Raw genomic sequence first — 18,026 nt, forward strand, 5'->3', positions numbered from 1 at the left:
GTATTGTCTATAGATGGATTGGCCTGTAATAAACTTGTAATTATTACTAAAATGAAAATATATACATATAATGTACAGTTAGTTATATATAGTTATATATTGTTTTTAAAATGTTTTTTCCTTAAAATAATAAATGTATCTTGTAAACTTGTCTACCTCTACAAAATGTTATTTTCCTTGCATCGACCCACCCCTCAGGAGTACCCAACATGTTTTTATTGTTTATGGAAAGACTGCGTATCTGTTTAGTACACGTGGCATTGATTTGCTTTAACAGAGGAAAAATAACATTACCGACAACATTCTTAGCATATTTATCTGGAAGACCATTGTTTGAAACCTGACTTAATAACAAAGTCTAGCCCTAGTGCCTGTCCGCTGATTTAATAAGTCTCAGTCCGCTGATAAACAAGGAAGCTGATGCCTCAGAACCTTTTCCTCCATCCCCCTCTCTCCCTCTCCTCTGACTAATCTACCCCTGCCACAGTGTCTTGTTATTGCCACCCCATGGCTCCTCCTCCTCTTCCAATGGCCTCCCTCCTTCCTCTCTTCTTTGAAGTAGGCTCTCCTTCCTTTTGATATCTGATCCCTGAACCAGCCAGAAACTCATATGTCTGTTTTTGTTGCATCTCAGAGAGCCTGATCAAATATATTGAAATGCTACCTTCCTTAGGTAATCACTGAATTGACAAGGTTGGATTGCAAACATGTGACAGGGAGGGAACCTTGCCTTCTCACAATACGATCATTTCTGGACCACCTGAAGAAAGGGAGGAGAAAGGATGCATTTTCCCTTCCTTGACACTCATCCATGGTGTTGGACATTTGTCAGGCAAAAACCTGGCATATGTTTTCCCTAGGTCCAAATTCTATTAGGAGTTATTTGACACTCCAGAGTACATTACATAATCATGTAGCTGCCCATGTGATCTACAGGTCTGCCCTGTGAGAGGTCACCTCTCCTGACCTTTTCTCAGTGATGATAAGGAAGTAAGTGCTGAACATTGTCCCTCACCTAATCATTAAAGGCCGAGTGCAGTCAAAAGCTAGATTTTTCGGTGTTTTACATATATTTCCACGCTGAAGTTGGAATAATACTGTCAAAATTTGGATAATGCCCTTTTAGTGAAAGCTATTTGAAAATACTGCAAAACAATTCAGCCTGTTTTGGTGGGATGGAGCTTTGGCCTTTCCATGGTGACGTCACCATGTGGTAAATTAGTTAATAGACAAATCAAAATCAAACTTTATTTGTCACATGCACCGAATACAACAAGTGTAGACCTTACCGTGAAATTCTTACTTACAAGCCCTTAACCAACAGTGTAGTTCAAGAAAAAATTAAGAAAATATTTGCCAAATAAACTAAAGTAATAAAAAAAATAATAACACAAAACAACAACAGCGAGGCTATATACAGGGGGTACCTAGTCTATGTGCGGGGGTACAGGTTAGTTGAGGTAATTTGTACATGTAGGGAGGGGTGAAGTGACTATGCATAGATAATAAACAGTGAGAAGCAACAGTGTACAAAACAATTGTAGGGGGTCAGAACTTTTTGAGGATCTGGGGACCCCATGCCAAATCTTTTCAGTCTCGTGAGAGGGAAAAGGTGTTGTCGTGCCCTCTTCACAACTGTCTTGGTGTGTTTGGACCATGATAGTTTGTTGGTGATGTGGACACCAAGGAACTTGAAACTCTCGACCCGCTCCACTACAGCTCCGTCGATGTTAATGGGGGCCTATTTGGCCCGCCTTTTCCTGTAGTCCACGATCATCTCCTTTGTCTTGCTCACATTGAGGGAGAGGTTGTGGTCCTGGCACCACACTGCCATGTCTCTGACCTCCTTATAGGCTGTCTCATTGTTGTCGGTGATCAGGCCTACCACTGTTGTGTCGTCAGCAAACTTAATGATGGTGTTGGAGTCGTGCTTGGCCAAGCAGTCGTGGGTGAACAGGGAGTACAGGAGGGGACTAAGTACACACCCCTGAGGGGCCCCAGTGTTGAGGATCAGTGTGGCAGAGGGAGATGTTTAGTCCCAGGGTCCTTAGCTTAGTGATGAGCTTTGTGGGCACTATGGTGTTGAACACTGAGCTGTAGTCAATGAACAGCATTCTCAAATAGGTGTTCCTTTTGTCCAGGTGGGAAAGGGCATTGTGGAGTGCAATTGGGGCGGTATGCGAATTGGAGTAGGTCTTGGGTATCCGGGAGGATGCTGTTGATGTGAGCTATGACCAGCCTTTTAAAACACTTCATGGCTACTAATGTGGGTGCTATGGGGTGGTAATCATTTAGGCAGGTTACCTTCTCTTCCTGGGCACAGGGACTATGGTGGTCTGCTTGAAACATGTAGGTATTACAGACTCGGTCAGGGAGAGGTTGAAAATGTCAGTGAAGACACTTGCCAGTTGGTCTGCGCATGCTATGAGTACACGTCCTAGTAATCCGTCTGGCCCCGTGGCTTTGAGAATGTTGACCTGTTTAAAGGTCTTGCTCACATCGGCTGGTGCTCTGGTGCTCTCGTGCTTGCTTCAGTGTTGCTTGCCTCGAAGTGAGCATAAAAGGCATTTAGCTCGTCTGGTAGTCTTGTGTCACTGGGCAGCTCGCGTCTGGGTTTACCTTTGTAGTCCGTAATAGTTTTCAAGTCCTACCACATCCGATGAGCGGTGTAGTAGGATTCAATCTTAACAAGAAAGATCAATAAGAAAGAGAGTTCCAAACTTTTTTGCCAATAACAGCAAGTTTTTTTTTTATTCTGCCCCACTCAGACCCCTCCCAGAAAGTCCAAGCCAAATTCTTGTTTGTGAAATGACTCTTTGCTAAAAAGTTATTTTAGTTTGTTTTCAATTAAAACGATCTAAAATAATCACAGTAAACCACTTAATATACTAATCGCATATGTATATACTGTATTCTATTGTACTGTAATTTAGTCAATGCCACTCCAACATTGCTCGATCAAATATTGATATATTTCTTAATTTCATTATTTTACTTTAATGTTTACTTTAATGTGAATTGTTAGATACTACTGCACTGTTGGAGATAGGAACACAAGCATTTCGCTACACCCACAATAAAATCTGCTACAAATGTGTATGTGACCAATAAAATTTGATTTGATTTAAATTTGATATTGAGATAAAATCGGCTGCATGGAACCTTTAATAAAAAAACATACAGTGACCCCTTTTCCAGGCAGTTATTGGGAAAGAAACCAAGTTCTACTATATTGGCCAAACAACCTCAGATGTTTGTGTCACAGATGAAAATGCCTTGTTATCAGTGTCTTTGGTTGTGTGGCTTCTTTCTGGGTTCAAAAGTTCCTTACAAACATGGTCGAAAGTGAGGACGTGTTTATTTATAACAAAAAGTTAGCGTCACTTCCTGTACCACCACCTCCTTTGTCTGTGCCCCAGGTTTCGGTACGCAAGGCTGGTTATTTATTTATTTCCTTTTTATTTGGAGGATATATTTTCATATATATCCATTACTTTTTCATTTATTGAATGACAGTCGACTCTGAAATATTTATGCCTAAAAGCAAAGCGCCAAAAATGGATGACCTGGACTACAGTAAGTATCGCTACACTAACGCTTCGCTTATAATAACACACTCAGCTAGCCAGCTAGTTATAACAGCAGGTATTACACTACACAATTAGAGCACAGTTGTCACTAAACAATATTAACGTTGTATGCATTATAATGTACTACATGGTTGTCATCTTTGTTTATTATACAATGTTTCTCATACGAGAGTCGCATACAACCGCAGTCGACGTAAGCTAATAATATAGTACTGGCTAACGTTAGCTCGCTAGTTAGCAAGCTAGCTAACTCTTTTTAGGCTTACTGGGTAACTAGTTGTAGCTAACTACTTCTTGTAGTTTGACCACTCATCCAAATAGCTAGCTAACGTTATTCATTACAGTATTGGTTACTATTTCACGTTAAACCTACCCACTGTCCTTCAAGAATCAAAACATTGAATAACTTAGCTAGCTCGTTAGTTATTCACCTCATTCGGAGGGACGGGGTTGTTGACTTGCAGATGTCATTTAGCATCCTAAACACATTAACCTGATCGTGGCACTGTAGTGGCTGGTCACTCTACCGAGGTAGTATTGTGGTTTGCAGCGATACTGTCGCCTCTATTTTTGTAACTCCAGTCCAGGCTGGGGACCCAGAGGGCTGCACGTCGTTGTTCCAGCACTAACACACCTGACCTGATACAACTAATTAGATAGTGGCTTGATAATTAGTCTAAACAGGTGTGTTAGTGAGTGCTGTGTTAGAAAGAAAAAAAATTCCTCTCAGCGAAGAGGCTACAAAAATCAGTGCAGCACTGATAACACGCCTAATCCATTTAGTTACTTTAGTTGAAAACATCGGAGGATTGACAGTAGCTAGAGAGAAGTGTCATTTGGAATGAATACGTTTTTTTACAAATTGTCCTGCATAGTTCACATATGCAGCGCCAACAGTAAACACATTTTTTTTTATGCAGATCTCTTATCTCTGTCCCCAACTAGTATTTGTCATGTCTAACCACTCCCGCTGTCACATTAGAGATTGTCAGGATTCCATGGAATGTTTCAGAGTGAAAGCCCTGCAGCCAGTGTTTCGTCTTTTTTGATTTTAAACTTGTTTTTCCTCTTATCTACAGTACTTCTGTTCCGTGTGGATAGGCTACTTCTGTGCAAGACTAGTTGGTTTTCTGAGCTCTGTGAACTGTTCTTTATCAATGAATAGGCTGTAAGGTTGAGTGCTCCAGTATATCAAGGCTGCAATGAGACGCACGTCATCAACCGCCTGATTTTCCACATGTTTCCATTTGACTAGACAAGAAAAATGTAGGAATTAGGTACAGGTCAGTGAGTGGAGAAACAAGCAAGAATAGAGAGGGGAGAGACAGAGGAAATTGAACAATGGTTTTGAACATGGGATTGGATATGATTAGTTTTGTGTTTTGGAAAACACAGCTTTTACTCAAACTTCTTATTGTTTTCAGTAAGAAACTCAAAGCATCTTGGAAATGCACAGTAGCAAACAGACTTTGAATACTGTCATGTTTCAGGTCAATTTTAACTTGTTCCCTCTGTCCCCACCATTTTCCCATTGTCTCCCATTTCCATGCTCCCTTTTTTTCTATCCCCATCCATCTCTTTATTCTCTCACCCCTCTTCTCCCTCCTTCCCTACAGTCCCGGTAGACCTGAGTCCAGAGGAGCGCTCTGAGCTGGAGGACATCCGTCGGAGGAAGGGAGCTCTGCTGCAGGAGATCCAGAGGCTCAGAGACGAGCTCAGAGAGGCCATCATAGAGGTGGAAGGACTGGAGACCAGCACAGAGGGCAGGTGAGAAAAACACACAGATGGTCCCCTGAATATTTCAGTTCCATTATTCAGTGTGTAGCACAGTCCCTCTTCCCTGGTGTATCTGAAGTTGAATTATAATGGGATGATTAGAGAGAGTCCATGTGACAGCCGTGTTTCCCAAAATAACTTCCTATGCATTCAGGTTACCTCTGCATTTACTCAATATTGCATCTATGGCAATTTCACTTTGAAGTTTATGTAAAAATATATAGCTTCCTATTGGCTTCTTCGACTATTCTCCTCTCCCCGGCAACTTCCCCAGGTCATAGCTGAAAATTAGATTGTGTTTTCAGTCAATATAGCATTTCTAAGAGCTATTTTAGTTTGTCTTCCCAACCCTGTCCTCTCCATTACCCTCTAACTGTATGTATAATTGATGGAGAGGTATTGTGTTGAATGAGATCCACTCCTTGTCTTCTCTCCCTGCAGTAAAACTCTACAGAAGAACAGGCATGTGGCCATGGGAAGGAAGAAGTTTAACATGGACCCCAAAAAGGTGAAAAGGGGACATGGAATGGATACATAAATCTGATCTTCACTCTACACCCAGCCCCTCTCTTTTACTGTCTGTCTTCTCATCAATCTCTTGAGCGTTTACTCTCTTTTGATTGTAGTTACCCTCTCTCTCTGTCTGTCTGTGTGTGTGTGTGTGTGTGTGTGTGTGTGTAGGGTATTGTGTTCCTGGTGGAGAATGAGTTGCTCAGACACACTCAAGAGGATGTTGCCCAGTTCCTGTACAAAGGAGAGGGACTCAACAAGACTGCGATAGGAGACTACCTGGGAGAGAGGTAACCATTCCCTCTCTCTACCTTGCTATTGTCTTTGTTATTGTTGGGCTGAACAGCATCAGAAGTCTACGTTCCTCTTCTCTCCTGTAGGGAGGACTTTAATCTCAAGGTTCTGCAGGCGTTTGTTGACCTTCATGAGTTCACTGATCTCAACCTGGTCCAGGCTCTCAGGTAAGCTGGGGTGTCCTCTATGATAAGCTCTGACATTTAATAAAAAACAGTACATCAATTTCAAAGTCTAGAGGATAAAAACACTACATCAGCGTCTTTGTTACCATGGCAGCCAGTGCTCTCTCTGACCTCTGACCTTTGTGTGACCCCTGCAGGCAGTTCCTGTGGAGTTTCCGTCTGCCTGGCGAGGCTCAAAAGATTGACAGGATGATGGAGGCCTTTGCACAGAGATACTGTCACTGCAACCCTGGGGTCTTCCAGAGCACTGGTACACACACTTACCGTTGTTACAACACAGAGGTCTACTAGCCACTTCTCATCCTATGGTTCCGCTCTCTCCTCAGATACGTGCTATGTGCTGTCGTTTGCTATCATCATGCTGAACACCAGCCTCCACAACCCCAACGTGAGAGACAAGCCTGGATTGGACCGCTTCATCTCCATGAACAGAGGCATCAACGAGGGTGGAGACCTACCAGAGGACCTGCTCAGAGTGAGTGAGGGAGGGGAACCTAGGAGCTATGGGGAGGGGCTAGGGGAGTTTCTGTGGAAGTGAGGTGTCGTTGACTGAGTGATTGTTCATCTTTTTTTCATCAGTTTGGAGGGGTTCAGAATGAAGCTCTAGTTCAGATAAAATATCAGTGTGTTATAGTGAATCTCCCTGCTGTTTGTCTCTCCTCAATGGAAAGGAAAGGGGGATACCTAATCAGTTGTACAACTGAATGCATTCAACTGAAATCTGTCTTTTGCATTTAACCCAACCCCTCTGGAATGTCTCTGTCTACCATAGAATCTTTATGACAGCATCAAGAACGAGCCCTTCAAGATCCCTGAGGATGATGGGAACGACCTGACACACACCTTCTTCAACCCTGACAGAGAGGGCTGGCTCCTCAAACTAGGTGAGTTGGCCGTGGCGACGCCGGGTGGTGGGAGGGGGTACTGCAGCTTCTCTCTGCCGATCACCTCAAGGTAGTTTCAAAATCAAATATGGATTATTTGGATGGCTTAAAAACATATTAACATTCTGTAATGTCTGTAACGGTCCTGATCAGCCCCAGGGTTTTTGGATAGTGAGCGTAAACTTGTGTGCTCTCTCTCCTAAGGCTTTGTGCTGTTATGTGCCTGCTTCCTTCTCTCTCAAGTTTACACTAAAGATAATGATACACCGCCAATGTTCTGAGGCAATATTGCCAGACTTGTTGTCCAGCAATGTTGCCTAAAACATCGTCCATGTATTATGATCTCAAGACTGCCATTGCATGATGGGTAAATAGACACAATTGTCCATACTGAGGGAGCTGCCCTTGGATTCTCATATAAGATCAGTTTGTGTTTTCTCTGCTATGTTAAGATTAGGATTGGGGCACAGTAAACTGATCCTAGATATGTGTCTATGAGCGACTTCTACATGGAGCTTCCCTCAGTACCTCACCCTCTTGCATCATGGCAGTCTGAACCGTCTCCTCTTGCATGGTGGGGTCTGTGATCTGTTTGTCACTAATATCTCTGCTGTCTTCTCCCTCCCGACCCTTCTCTCCCTCCCTCCCCCAAAACCTCTGGTCCCTGTTGTCTCTGCTTCTCCCTGTGATTTCCACACTCTGCTGCTGCCGCTTGTTTCTCAGGAGGTATGTACTGGGAGAATGGGTCCATGAGAAACAATATCATTCTTATGGAACCAAAATGGCCAACCGGCATATAGAAGAAAAGTTATTGTCCACATATGCCTTTTGTCAGACATTAGACGTCACATATTACCGTGTGAGATGAATTGGCATACAAAGGCATTGGACATGTAAGGCTATACAAGCTGTCTGAATAACTGTAATATCCTGAAGGTGATGTGTAGTAATGGAGTATTTACTTCAGTATGTGGAGCAGTCAAGTGGAATGAGTTTCTCCAGTCCAGTTGGTATTCTGCTGACCTCCAGATACCACCCTGTCTCATGCCTCTATTGGTCTGTTCGTATTTCAGGAGGACGGGTGAAGACCTGGAAAAGAAGATGGTTCATTCTCACAGACAACTGCCTTTACTACTTTGAGTATACTACAGTAAGTCAACATTGTAGCTGCCAAAGTGCCACTGTAGAGCAATGTGATGGAAATTTAATCCATTACAGAGAGAGTAAAGAGCTATGTAACAGAACATTGTAACGTGGATCAGTGTTCTGTACTACAGTGTGTATAATGTGTGTGCTCAGGATAAGGAGCCCAGAGGTATCATTCCCCTAGAGAACCTGAGTATCCGGGAGGTTGAAGACCCCAGGAAACCTGTGAGTTTGTTATCAATACATTTAGAATGTCAACATAGGACATGATCACTGCACCATTTCTCCTGACTCCCGCTCTTCCCTCCCAGAACTGCTTTGAGCTGTACATCCCCAACAACCGTGGTCAGCTGATCAAGGCCTGTAAGACGGAGGCAGACGGCAGAGTGGTGGAGGGGAACCACAACGTGTACCGCATCTCTGCCCCCACACCTGAGGAGAAAGACGAATGGATCCACCACATCAAGTACGTAGGGAGGGAGGCAGGCAGGCATGAAGGGAGAGTAGGGTGTATGGATGGATATATTTAGAAATGCATCAGACTAACTTTCTTCTGTTTCTGTTTCTTCCATCCCTCTCTCCAGCTCTGCGGTCAGCGTGGACCCCTTCTATGAGATGCTGGCTGCCAGGAAGAAACGCATATCGTTAAAGAAGAATGAGGAACAACCGTAGAACATTCCCTTCTTCCTCTCTCCTCTTCATCCCCTCCTCCACCTCTTCATCTCTCATTCCAACATGGGACACAAGCCTTTCTTTCCTCCCTAGATTCATTCCATTCCTCACTTTTTTCCCTCTTTCTTTGTGAGGAGGATTTGTTGCTATCCTGTTTAAGAGACTGGCCAGCACAAACAGGCAGTTCAGAAGTGAACTGTGAAATAAATATGTATTTTATTCAGGGTAGCAAGCAGGGCAACTGAACCTTCCATCACAAACAGGCTGCAACTCATCAGTCTGAAGTGACTTCCTCTCCATCTGTAACCGATCTAACATTGGGGCAATGGTCCAGTTCTAACCGGTCACTGTGTGAAGGACAGAATGCCCGGCGGCTGAGGAAGCCACTTTAACCTGTTAAGATGCAGCCCTAGTTGTCTGCTGTGCTTTACTCTAACATCTTGGCTCCAGGTTAGCATGTCTATATCAGCATTATCAAAGTGCCACTTTAATACTGTAGCCTCTGTGAAGGAGATGACGCTGGTCCTTACTGCTTAGACCATAAAAATGTCATTCATGTTAAATTTGTTATGATCAACAATCTACGGGAAATGTTCCCAGAAAAACTGACCAATACGGCAACAATTGAGCAGTGAACACTAAAGCCGACGACTCTTGTCAATGACCACTGGCGTTTCCTTCACAAGACTGTTATAAACTCCCTCATACAGACACGTAAACTGTTAACCCCAACTCTATAATACGCTACAGTGGGTTTTAAGAAGTTACAATGGCAGCTTATTACAATGTATACTTCATTTATTTGTAAATACTTGTTAGAATATTGTTTACAACACACATAGATTTAATTTATTGTTTATTTTTGTTTGTTACATCTTTTGTTTTGTAAGAGCTACTGTAGAACTGCATGTGGAGATGAGGGTTAATCCTCCATACACACAGATGGACCAGACTCGTGTTAGTGTTGGGTACATTTGAGAAAGATTGTTAGTGTTCCCTGTTGACACAATAGAATCAACCTCCAATTGGAACATTTAGAATATTCAGGACAGGAGAGTGATGACATCACAAAACTTTTTGGATAGAAATGTTTAGTATAGAAAAGGCATGGTTCTGTGTGGTATGGAACAAGGAATCCTGTCAGTTCTATACATTCTATTTCTATCTGTACTGTTGATAATGTTGCACTGTCCTGAAGGAACCTCTATTATCCTCTAAGAGCCTGAATGAATGAGGCTCACTGAAGCACAAACAGGTGTCCCAGATGCCTGTAATGGCTTTCTTTCCACCATAACCATCATGGATATATGAAAGGGCTGGTTAGGTGTCCTTCATAATACTGATGCCCATCCAATCCTGTCAGATCTGTGACCTAAAAGAAAAGCAAGCTATGGGTGGTTATTGGGACATCACCCTATGATAAGTCTGAAACGACCTGTCTAATATGAGAACTGAAATCTGAAATGATGGTTCTGAAGTTGAATCATCAGTCAAGCCAGGAAAAGGCATCAGATTCCTCTTAATGTGATTGAATTGAAAAGGACAACAAACATGGAGCACTAATATATCTTTCAATATTATGTAATTGCTGAAATATTCAAATGTATTGAATGAATAACAATGTTAAGGATACATGTCAAATGATACATTATGCCTGAATTGACTCGTAGATATTTTCATTTGTCATTGGATTAACATTTCATTAGACTGAATATGGAAAATGCAGAATTAGGATTGTCTGCTGCACTTTATCAATATTTAAGCATTATACAGGCTTTAAAGAGCTGTACCTTTTAGATTGGCAATACTAACTATCTGTAGTAGACTCCAGTGGTGGCCCGGCTGTCCTGCATCATCCTCACTGGTTGTGATGAAGGCTTCACAAGTCCATATTTTGATCACTTCCAGCTCTGACAACTATAGAAGTTTTACTCTAAATGTTGTTTACATAGGAAAGTCTAGGTACAAAAAAATGATCTCTTAGTCTTCTCTAGTTATTCTCTGAGTGTGTGGTGTTATAGACACACAGCAGTGAGCCAACCTACAGGCATGGCTGCTGTACACTACACGACACTGAAACACAGACCTGTCTGGGTATTCTTGAAGTGCAAAGTTGCCAAAATGGAGTTGGGACGTCACACTGTTCCAACTCAACAAAGAGACAGACTTTTGTGAGAAAGGACACTAATTAATATTTCTGTCCCCCAGACCCCAACATCACTACTTCTGTCCCCCAGACCCCACCACCACTACTTCTGTCCCCCAGACCCCAACATCACTACTTCTGTCCCCCAGACCCCACCACCACTACTTCTGTCCCCCAGACCCCAACATCACTACTTCTGTCCCCCAGACCCCACCACCACTACTTCTGTCCCCCAGACCCCACCACCACTACTTCTGTCCCCCAGACCCCACCACCACTACTTCTGTCCCCCAGACCCCACCACCACTACTTCTGTCCCCCAGACCCCACCACCACTACTTCTGTCCCCCAGACCCCACCACCACTACTTCTGTCCCCCAGACCCCACCACCACTACTTCTGTCCCCCAGACCCCACCACCACTACTTCTGTCCCCCAGACCCCAACATCACTACTTCTGTCCCCCAGACCCCAACATCACTACTTCTGTCCCCCAGACCCCAACATCACTACTTCTGTCCCCCAGACCCCACCACCACTACTTCTGTCCCCCAGACCCCAACATCACTACTTCTGTCCCCCAGACCCCACCACCACTACTTCTGTCCCCCAGACCCCACCACCACTACTTCTGTCCCCCAGACCCCACCACCACTACTTCTGTCCCCCAGACCCCACCACCACTACTTCTGTCCCCCAGACCCCAACATCACTACTTCTGTCCCCCAGACCCCAACACCACTACTTCTGTCCCCCAGACCCCAACATCACTACTTCTGTCCCCCAGACCCCAACACCACTACTTCTGTCCCCCAGACCCCAACATCACTACTTCTGTCCCCCAGACCCCACCACCACTACTTCTGTCCCCCAGACCCCACCACCACTACTTCTGTCCCCCAGACCCCAACATCACTACTTCTGTCCCCCAGACCCCACCACCACTACTTCTGTCCCCCAGACCCCACCACCACTACTTCTGTCCCCCAGACCCCAACATCACTACTTCTGTCCCCCAGACCCCAACATCACTACTTCTGTCCCCCAGACCCCAACATCACTACTTCTGTCCCCCAGACCCCAACATCACTACTTCTGTCCCCCAGACCCCAACATCACTACTTCTGTCCCCCAGACCCCAACATCACTACTTCTGTCCCCCAGACCCCAACATCACTACTTCTGTCCCCCAGACCCCACCACCACTACTTCTGTCCCCCAGACCCCACCACCACTACTTCTGTCCCCCAGACCCCAACATCACTACTTCTGTCCCCCAGACCCCAACATCACTACTTCTGTCCCCCAGACCCCAACATCACTACTTCTGTCCCCCAGACCCCAACATCACTACTTCTGTCCCCCAGACCCCAACATCACTACTTCTGTCCCCCAGACCCCACCACCACTACTTCTGTCCCCCAGACCCCACCACCACTACTTCTGTCCCCCAGACCCCACCACCACTACTTCCTGGGATAGTGTTTGATTTATTATTTATTTTTGTTTTACAGCAATGTAAAGATGGATAGGTCATCTGTGCTATATGTAGCAAAAACAAAACCACGGTACACGGGTGCCAGTCAACTGTTGTGAAACAATAAAAAGTGAACTGAGACAATACTCCTGTGTGTTTGAGTGATTATTATTAGACTTAGTTTACAGATGTCGGCAGATCAAATTCTAAATGTTTTTATTACAGTGACTAGGGTTGCAAAATTCTGGGAACTTTCAATAAATTCCCTGGTTTTCCTGAGATTCCGGTTGGAGATTTCCCAGAATAAGCAGGAAATCCAACAAGGATTTATGGAACACCAAGGAATTTATTGAAAGTTCCTGGAATTTTGCAACCCTAATTGTTACCCACCTTGTAGTCATAGCAGATAATATTCTAATCTTTGGTGACTTTAATATTCACATGGAAAAGTCCACAGACCCACTCCAAAAGGCTTTCGGAGGCATCATCGACTCAGTGGGTTTTGTCCAACATGTCTCTGGACCTACTCACTGTCACAGTCATACTCTGGACCTAGTTTTGTCCCATGGAATAAATGTTGTGGATCTTAATGTTTTTCCTCATAATCCTGGACAATCGGACCACCATTTTATTACGTTTGCAATCGCAACAAATAATCTGCTCTGACCCCAACCAAGGAGCATCAAAAGTCGTGCTATAAATTCTCAAACAACACAAAGATTCCTTGATGCCCTTCCAGACTCCCTCTGCCTACCCAAGGACATCAGAGGACACAAATCAGTTAACCACCTAACTGAGGAACTCAATTTAACCTTGCGCAATACCCTAGATGCAGTTGCACCCCTAAAAAACAAAAACATTTGTCATTAGAAACAAGCTCCATGGTATACAGAAAATACCCGAGCTCTGAAGCAAACTTCCAGAAAATTGGAACGGAAATGGCGCCACACCAAACTGGAAGTCTTCCGACTAGCTTGGAAAGACAGTACCGTGCAGTATCGAAGAGCCCTCACTGCTGCTCGATCATCCTATTTTTCCAACTTAATTGAGGAAAATAAGAACAATCCAAAATACCTTTTTGATACTGTCGCAAAGCTAACTAAAAGGCAGCATTCCCCAAGAGAGGATGGCTTTCACTTCAGCAGTACTAAATTCATGAACTTCTTTGAGGAAAAGATCATGATCATTAGAAAGCAAATTACGGACTCCTCTTTAAATCGGCGTATTCCTCCAAAGCTCAGTTGTCCTGAGTCTGCACAACTCTGCCAGGACCTAGGATCAAGAGAGACACTCAAGTGTTTTAGTACTATATCTCTTGACACAATGATGAAAATAACCATGGCCTCTAAACCTTCAAGCTGTATACTGGACCCTATTCCAACTAAACTACTGAAAGAGCTGCTTCCTGTGCTTGGCCCTCCTATGTTGAACATAATAAACGGCTCTCTATCCACAGGATGTGTACCAAACTCACTAAAAGTGGCAGTAATAAAGCCTCTCTTGGAAAAAGACAAACCTTGACCCAGAAAATATAAAAAACTATCGGCCTATATCGAATCTTCCATTCCTCTCAAAACATTTTGAAAAAGCTTTTGCGCAGCAACTCACTGCCTTCCTGAAGACAAACAATGTATATGAAATGCTTCAGCCTCCAGTATTTATGCTGCAGTAGTTTATGTGTCGGGGGGCTAGGGTCAGTTTGTTATATCTGGAGTACTTCTCCTGTCTTATCCGGTGTCCTGTGTGAATTTAAGTATGCTCTCTCTAATTCTCTCTTTCTTTCTCTCGGAGGAGGACCTGAGCCCTAGGACCATGCCTCAGGACTACCTGGCATGATGACTCCTTACTGTCCCCAGTCCACCTGGCCATGCTGCTGCTCCAGTTTCAACTGTTCTGCCTGCGGCTATGGAATTCTGACCTGTTCACCGGACATGCTACCTGTCCCAAACCTCCTGTTTTCAACTCTCTAGAGACAGCAGGAGAGGTAGAGATACTCTTAATGATCGGCTATGAAAGCCAACTGACATTTAATCCTGAGGTGCTGGCCTGTTGCACCCTCGACAACTACTGTGATTATTATTATTTGACCATGCCGGTCATTTATGAACATTTGAACATCTTGGCCATGTTCTGTTATAATCTCCACCTGGCACAGCCAGAAGAGGACTGGCCACCCCTCATAGCCTGGTTCCTCTCTAGGTTTCTTCTTAGGTTTTGGCCTTTCTAGGGAGTTTTTCCTAGCCACCGTGCTTCTACACCTGCATTGCTTGCTGTTTGGGGTTTTAGGCTGGGTTTCTGTACAGCACTTTGAGATATCAGCTGACGTAAGAAGGGCTATATAAATACATTTGATTTGATTTTGATTCAAAATGTGTGGTCTAAGTTCACACCTGAGCTATGAGTGCGTGCATGCCATCATGGATAACAAGGTAAAATGGGGTCCCTCCACTGGTATAGACCACCCCATCTCTAGTGTGGTGACCTGTGGGTACTGTAGTGTGGCCACATTGGGTTGCTGAGAGATTGATTGTGTGTGCTGGGTGTTAGTAACAGGCTATCAGCAGTGAGGGAAGCAGACAGGTCAAACAAGACAGGTCAATTGCAGTCTGAGGTTAGAATGGGATTCAAGAACATAAATTGATTAGTAAATAAACATTCAAACAGAAACATCAAGGTTTTTATTTACAAATAGTATCAAATCGTTTCTGATACGTGTGCAGTATCCACAGACAACGTCTACTGATAGAAACACAGCCAGATCAAACATTTCCAAAGCCACAATGTTATTACAGCAAATGTTATATTAGCCTAATATAACATTTGGATAAAAAAGGAATTTGAGAAATGTTTTATAAATTTGGCCATCAAACAACAACACGATTTCAAATAAAAAGGTACATACATTGACAAATAAAGTAGTACAAATGAACACACACTTCTGTTCAATATCGCTAAATAACAAGAACTCAATTTCAGTGGAACTTTCTTACCTGCTAAATACAAAGTGCATTGTAAATAAAATCATAAATCTGTTGCTTGTCTGATTCTTGGTTTAGGGGTGAAACCTGACTTCTACATTAAAAAGAGAGATAAAGAGAAATGTGGGGTAACTCCCTTACATTTTCACTCCCCTACGTAGCTTTAAAATGTGTTGTATGTGTACTGAACAAAAATATGAACTCAACATGTAAAGTGTTGGTCCCATGTTTCATGAGCTGAAATAAAATATCCCAGAAATGTTCCATACTCACAAAAAGCTTTTTCTCTCAAATTTTGTACACATGTTTTTTTACATCACTGTTAGTGAGCATTTCCCCTTTGCCAAGATAATCCACCTGACATGTGTGGCAGGTGGATGGAAACTGATTAAACAGCATGATCATTACACAGGTGCACCTTGTGCTGGGGACAATAAAAGGTCACTCTAAAATGTACAGTTTTGTCACAACACAATGCCACAGATGTCTCAAGTTTAGAGGGAGCATGCAATTGGCATGCTGACTGCAGGAATGTCCAACAGAGCTGTTGCCAGAGAATTGAATGTTAGTTTCTCTACCATAAGTCGCTGAGGGCTGAGGAGTATTTCTGTCTGAAATAAAGCCTTTTTGTGGGGAAAAACTCATTCTGATTGGCTGTGCTTGGCTCCCCAGTGGGCGGACCTGACTCCCAAGTGGGTGGGCCTATGCCCTCCTAGGCTCACCCATGGCTGCGCCCCTGCTCAGTCATGTGAAATCCATAGATTAGGGCGTAATTAATTTCTTTCAATTGACTGATTTCCTTATATACACTGTAACTCAGTAAAATCTTTGAAATTGTTGCATGTTGTGTTTATATTTTTGTTCAGTATACATATAAAGACTCATAAAGCACATTTCTTTGCTGGGAATTCATGTCTCAGGTAAATCATTGAAACATTTTTCTGAAATCAAAACAATGACACAAAGCTAGAATCCTGAATTGAAACCATAACGAAGAGGTCACCCCACCTCTGGTTGGGTATAAAGCTGAGATATGGGCCTGGAGAAATGTAACCACTCTTAAATTCATAGACAGAGCTGTGGATGCAAAGACTGACCACCCATGATATCAACATGATCAGTTTTAACCATGTTTGGAGGCTATACAGTGTTAGTTTACATTTGCATTGTTTACAAATATTGGAGTAAAACAAGCTTATATTTTGGGTTCTGATATGGTATGACATTTGAACTAAGCTCATGATTCATTTCTAAGTTATATTCTTAAAGAATAAATGGGTATATGTCATTAATTTATAAGTCCAAAAATGAATGTAACAACTAAGGACTCCGGCTTTAAGGAAATGTACTCAATGTACTATTTCACAGGAAAACAGGAAAAAAAATAAAAAAGACTAAACAAATGAATTAGTCTAACTTTTCTTTGGTTTCTTTGGTATAGTAGCTGTATGTTTCAAGGAATCTTCTTTCAAAGAGAATCCATTGGTCAACCTCACTCTCTCCTTCTACCTATGTAACCACTTTCAAAGTCAATTATACGGGCCCACTATAAGGATGCTGTGTACCGTAACAACAATATCTATTGATCTTCATCAACTATATGACAATATATCATATTATCCTTGTTGTGACATTAAAACACTAATAAAGGGTCAAATAGAAGCTAGAAAAATAGATACATATACAGAGCCTTCAGAAACTATTCACACCACTTGACTTATTCTACATTTGTTGTGTTACAGCCTGAATAAAACATTTATTACAGTTAGATGTTTGGTCACTGGCCTACACACAATACCCAATAATGTCAAATTAATAAAAAATGAAAAGCTGAAATGTCTTAAGTCAATCAATATTCAACCCCTTTGTTATGGCACGTTAGAATAAGTTTAGGAGTACAATTTTGCTTAAAAAGTCACATAAGTTGCATGGACGTTGTGTGCAATAATAGTGTTTAACGTTATTTTTGAATGACTACCTCATCTCTGTTCCCGACACATACAATTATCTGTAAGGTCCCTCACAGTCAAGCAGTGAATTTGGCTGTGACAGGAGAAAATTGAGGATGGATCAACAACATTGTAGTTACACCACAATGCAAATCTAATTGACAGAGTGAAAAGAAGGAAGCCTGTACAGAATAAAAATATTCCAAAACATGAATCCTCTTTGGAACAAGGCACTAAAGTAATACTGCTAAAAATGTGGCTAAGCAATTCACTTGTTGTCCTGAATATAAAGTGTTATGTTTGGAGCAAATCCAATACAGAACATTACTGAATACCACTCTCCATATTTTCAAGCACATTGGTGGCTGCATCATGTTATGGGTATGCTTGTAATCGTTAAGGACTGGGGAGTTTTTCAG

At 42.8% G+C, this 18,026-nt stretch overlaps 1 protein-coding gene across 2 annotated transcripts; it reads left to right on the top strand.

The window, feature by feature from the left end:
• The first annotated feature begins 3,379 nt into the window (after positions 1-3,379).
• Positions 3,380-11,351, top strand: LOC110536690 (cytohesin-2). 2 transcript variants are annotated; one of them, XM_021622389.2, is made up of 12 exons: positions 3,380-3,576; positions 5,207-5,357; positions 5,808-5,874; positions 6,048-6,166; positions 6,257-6,337; positions 6,493-6,605; positions 6,682-6,830; positions 7,128-7,239; positions 8,313-8,389; positions 8,539-8,610; positions 8,697-8,851; positions 8,970-11,351. In XM_021622389.2, exons 1-12 carry the CDS (start codon positions 3,510-3,512, stop codon positions 9,055-9,057), a joined length of 1,251 nt encoding a protein of 416 aa, XP_021478064.1. In that variant the 5' UTR covers positions 3,380-3,509; the 3' UTR covers positions 9,058-11,351. The 2 variants fall into 2 exon arrangements, with proteins under 2 accessions (XP_021478064.1, XP_036796313.1); XM_036940418.1 differs by lacking the exon at positions 3,380-3,576 and adding an exon at positions 4,368-4,486 and having other exon boundaries at positions 7,128-7,240; positions 8,311-8,389.
• The last annotated feature ends 6,675 nt before the right edge of the window (positions 11,352-18,026 follow it).

The sequence above is a fragment of the Oncorhynchus mykiss genome, chromosome 2 (assembly GCF_013265735.2).
Source record: "Oncorhynchus mykiss isolate Arlee chromosome 2, USDA_OmykA_1.1, whole genome shotgun sequence".
In the NCBI taxonomy this organism is placed as follows: Eukaryota; Metazoa; Chordata; class Actinopteri; order Salmoniformes; family Salmonidae; genus Oncorhynchus; species Oncorhynchus mykiss.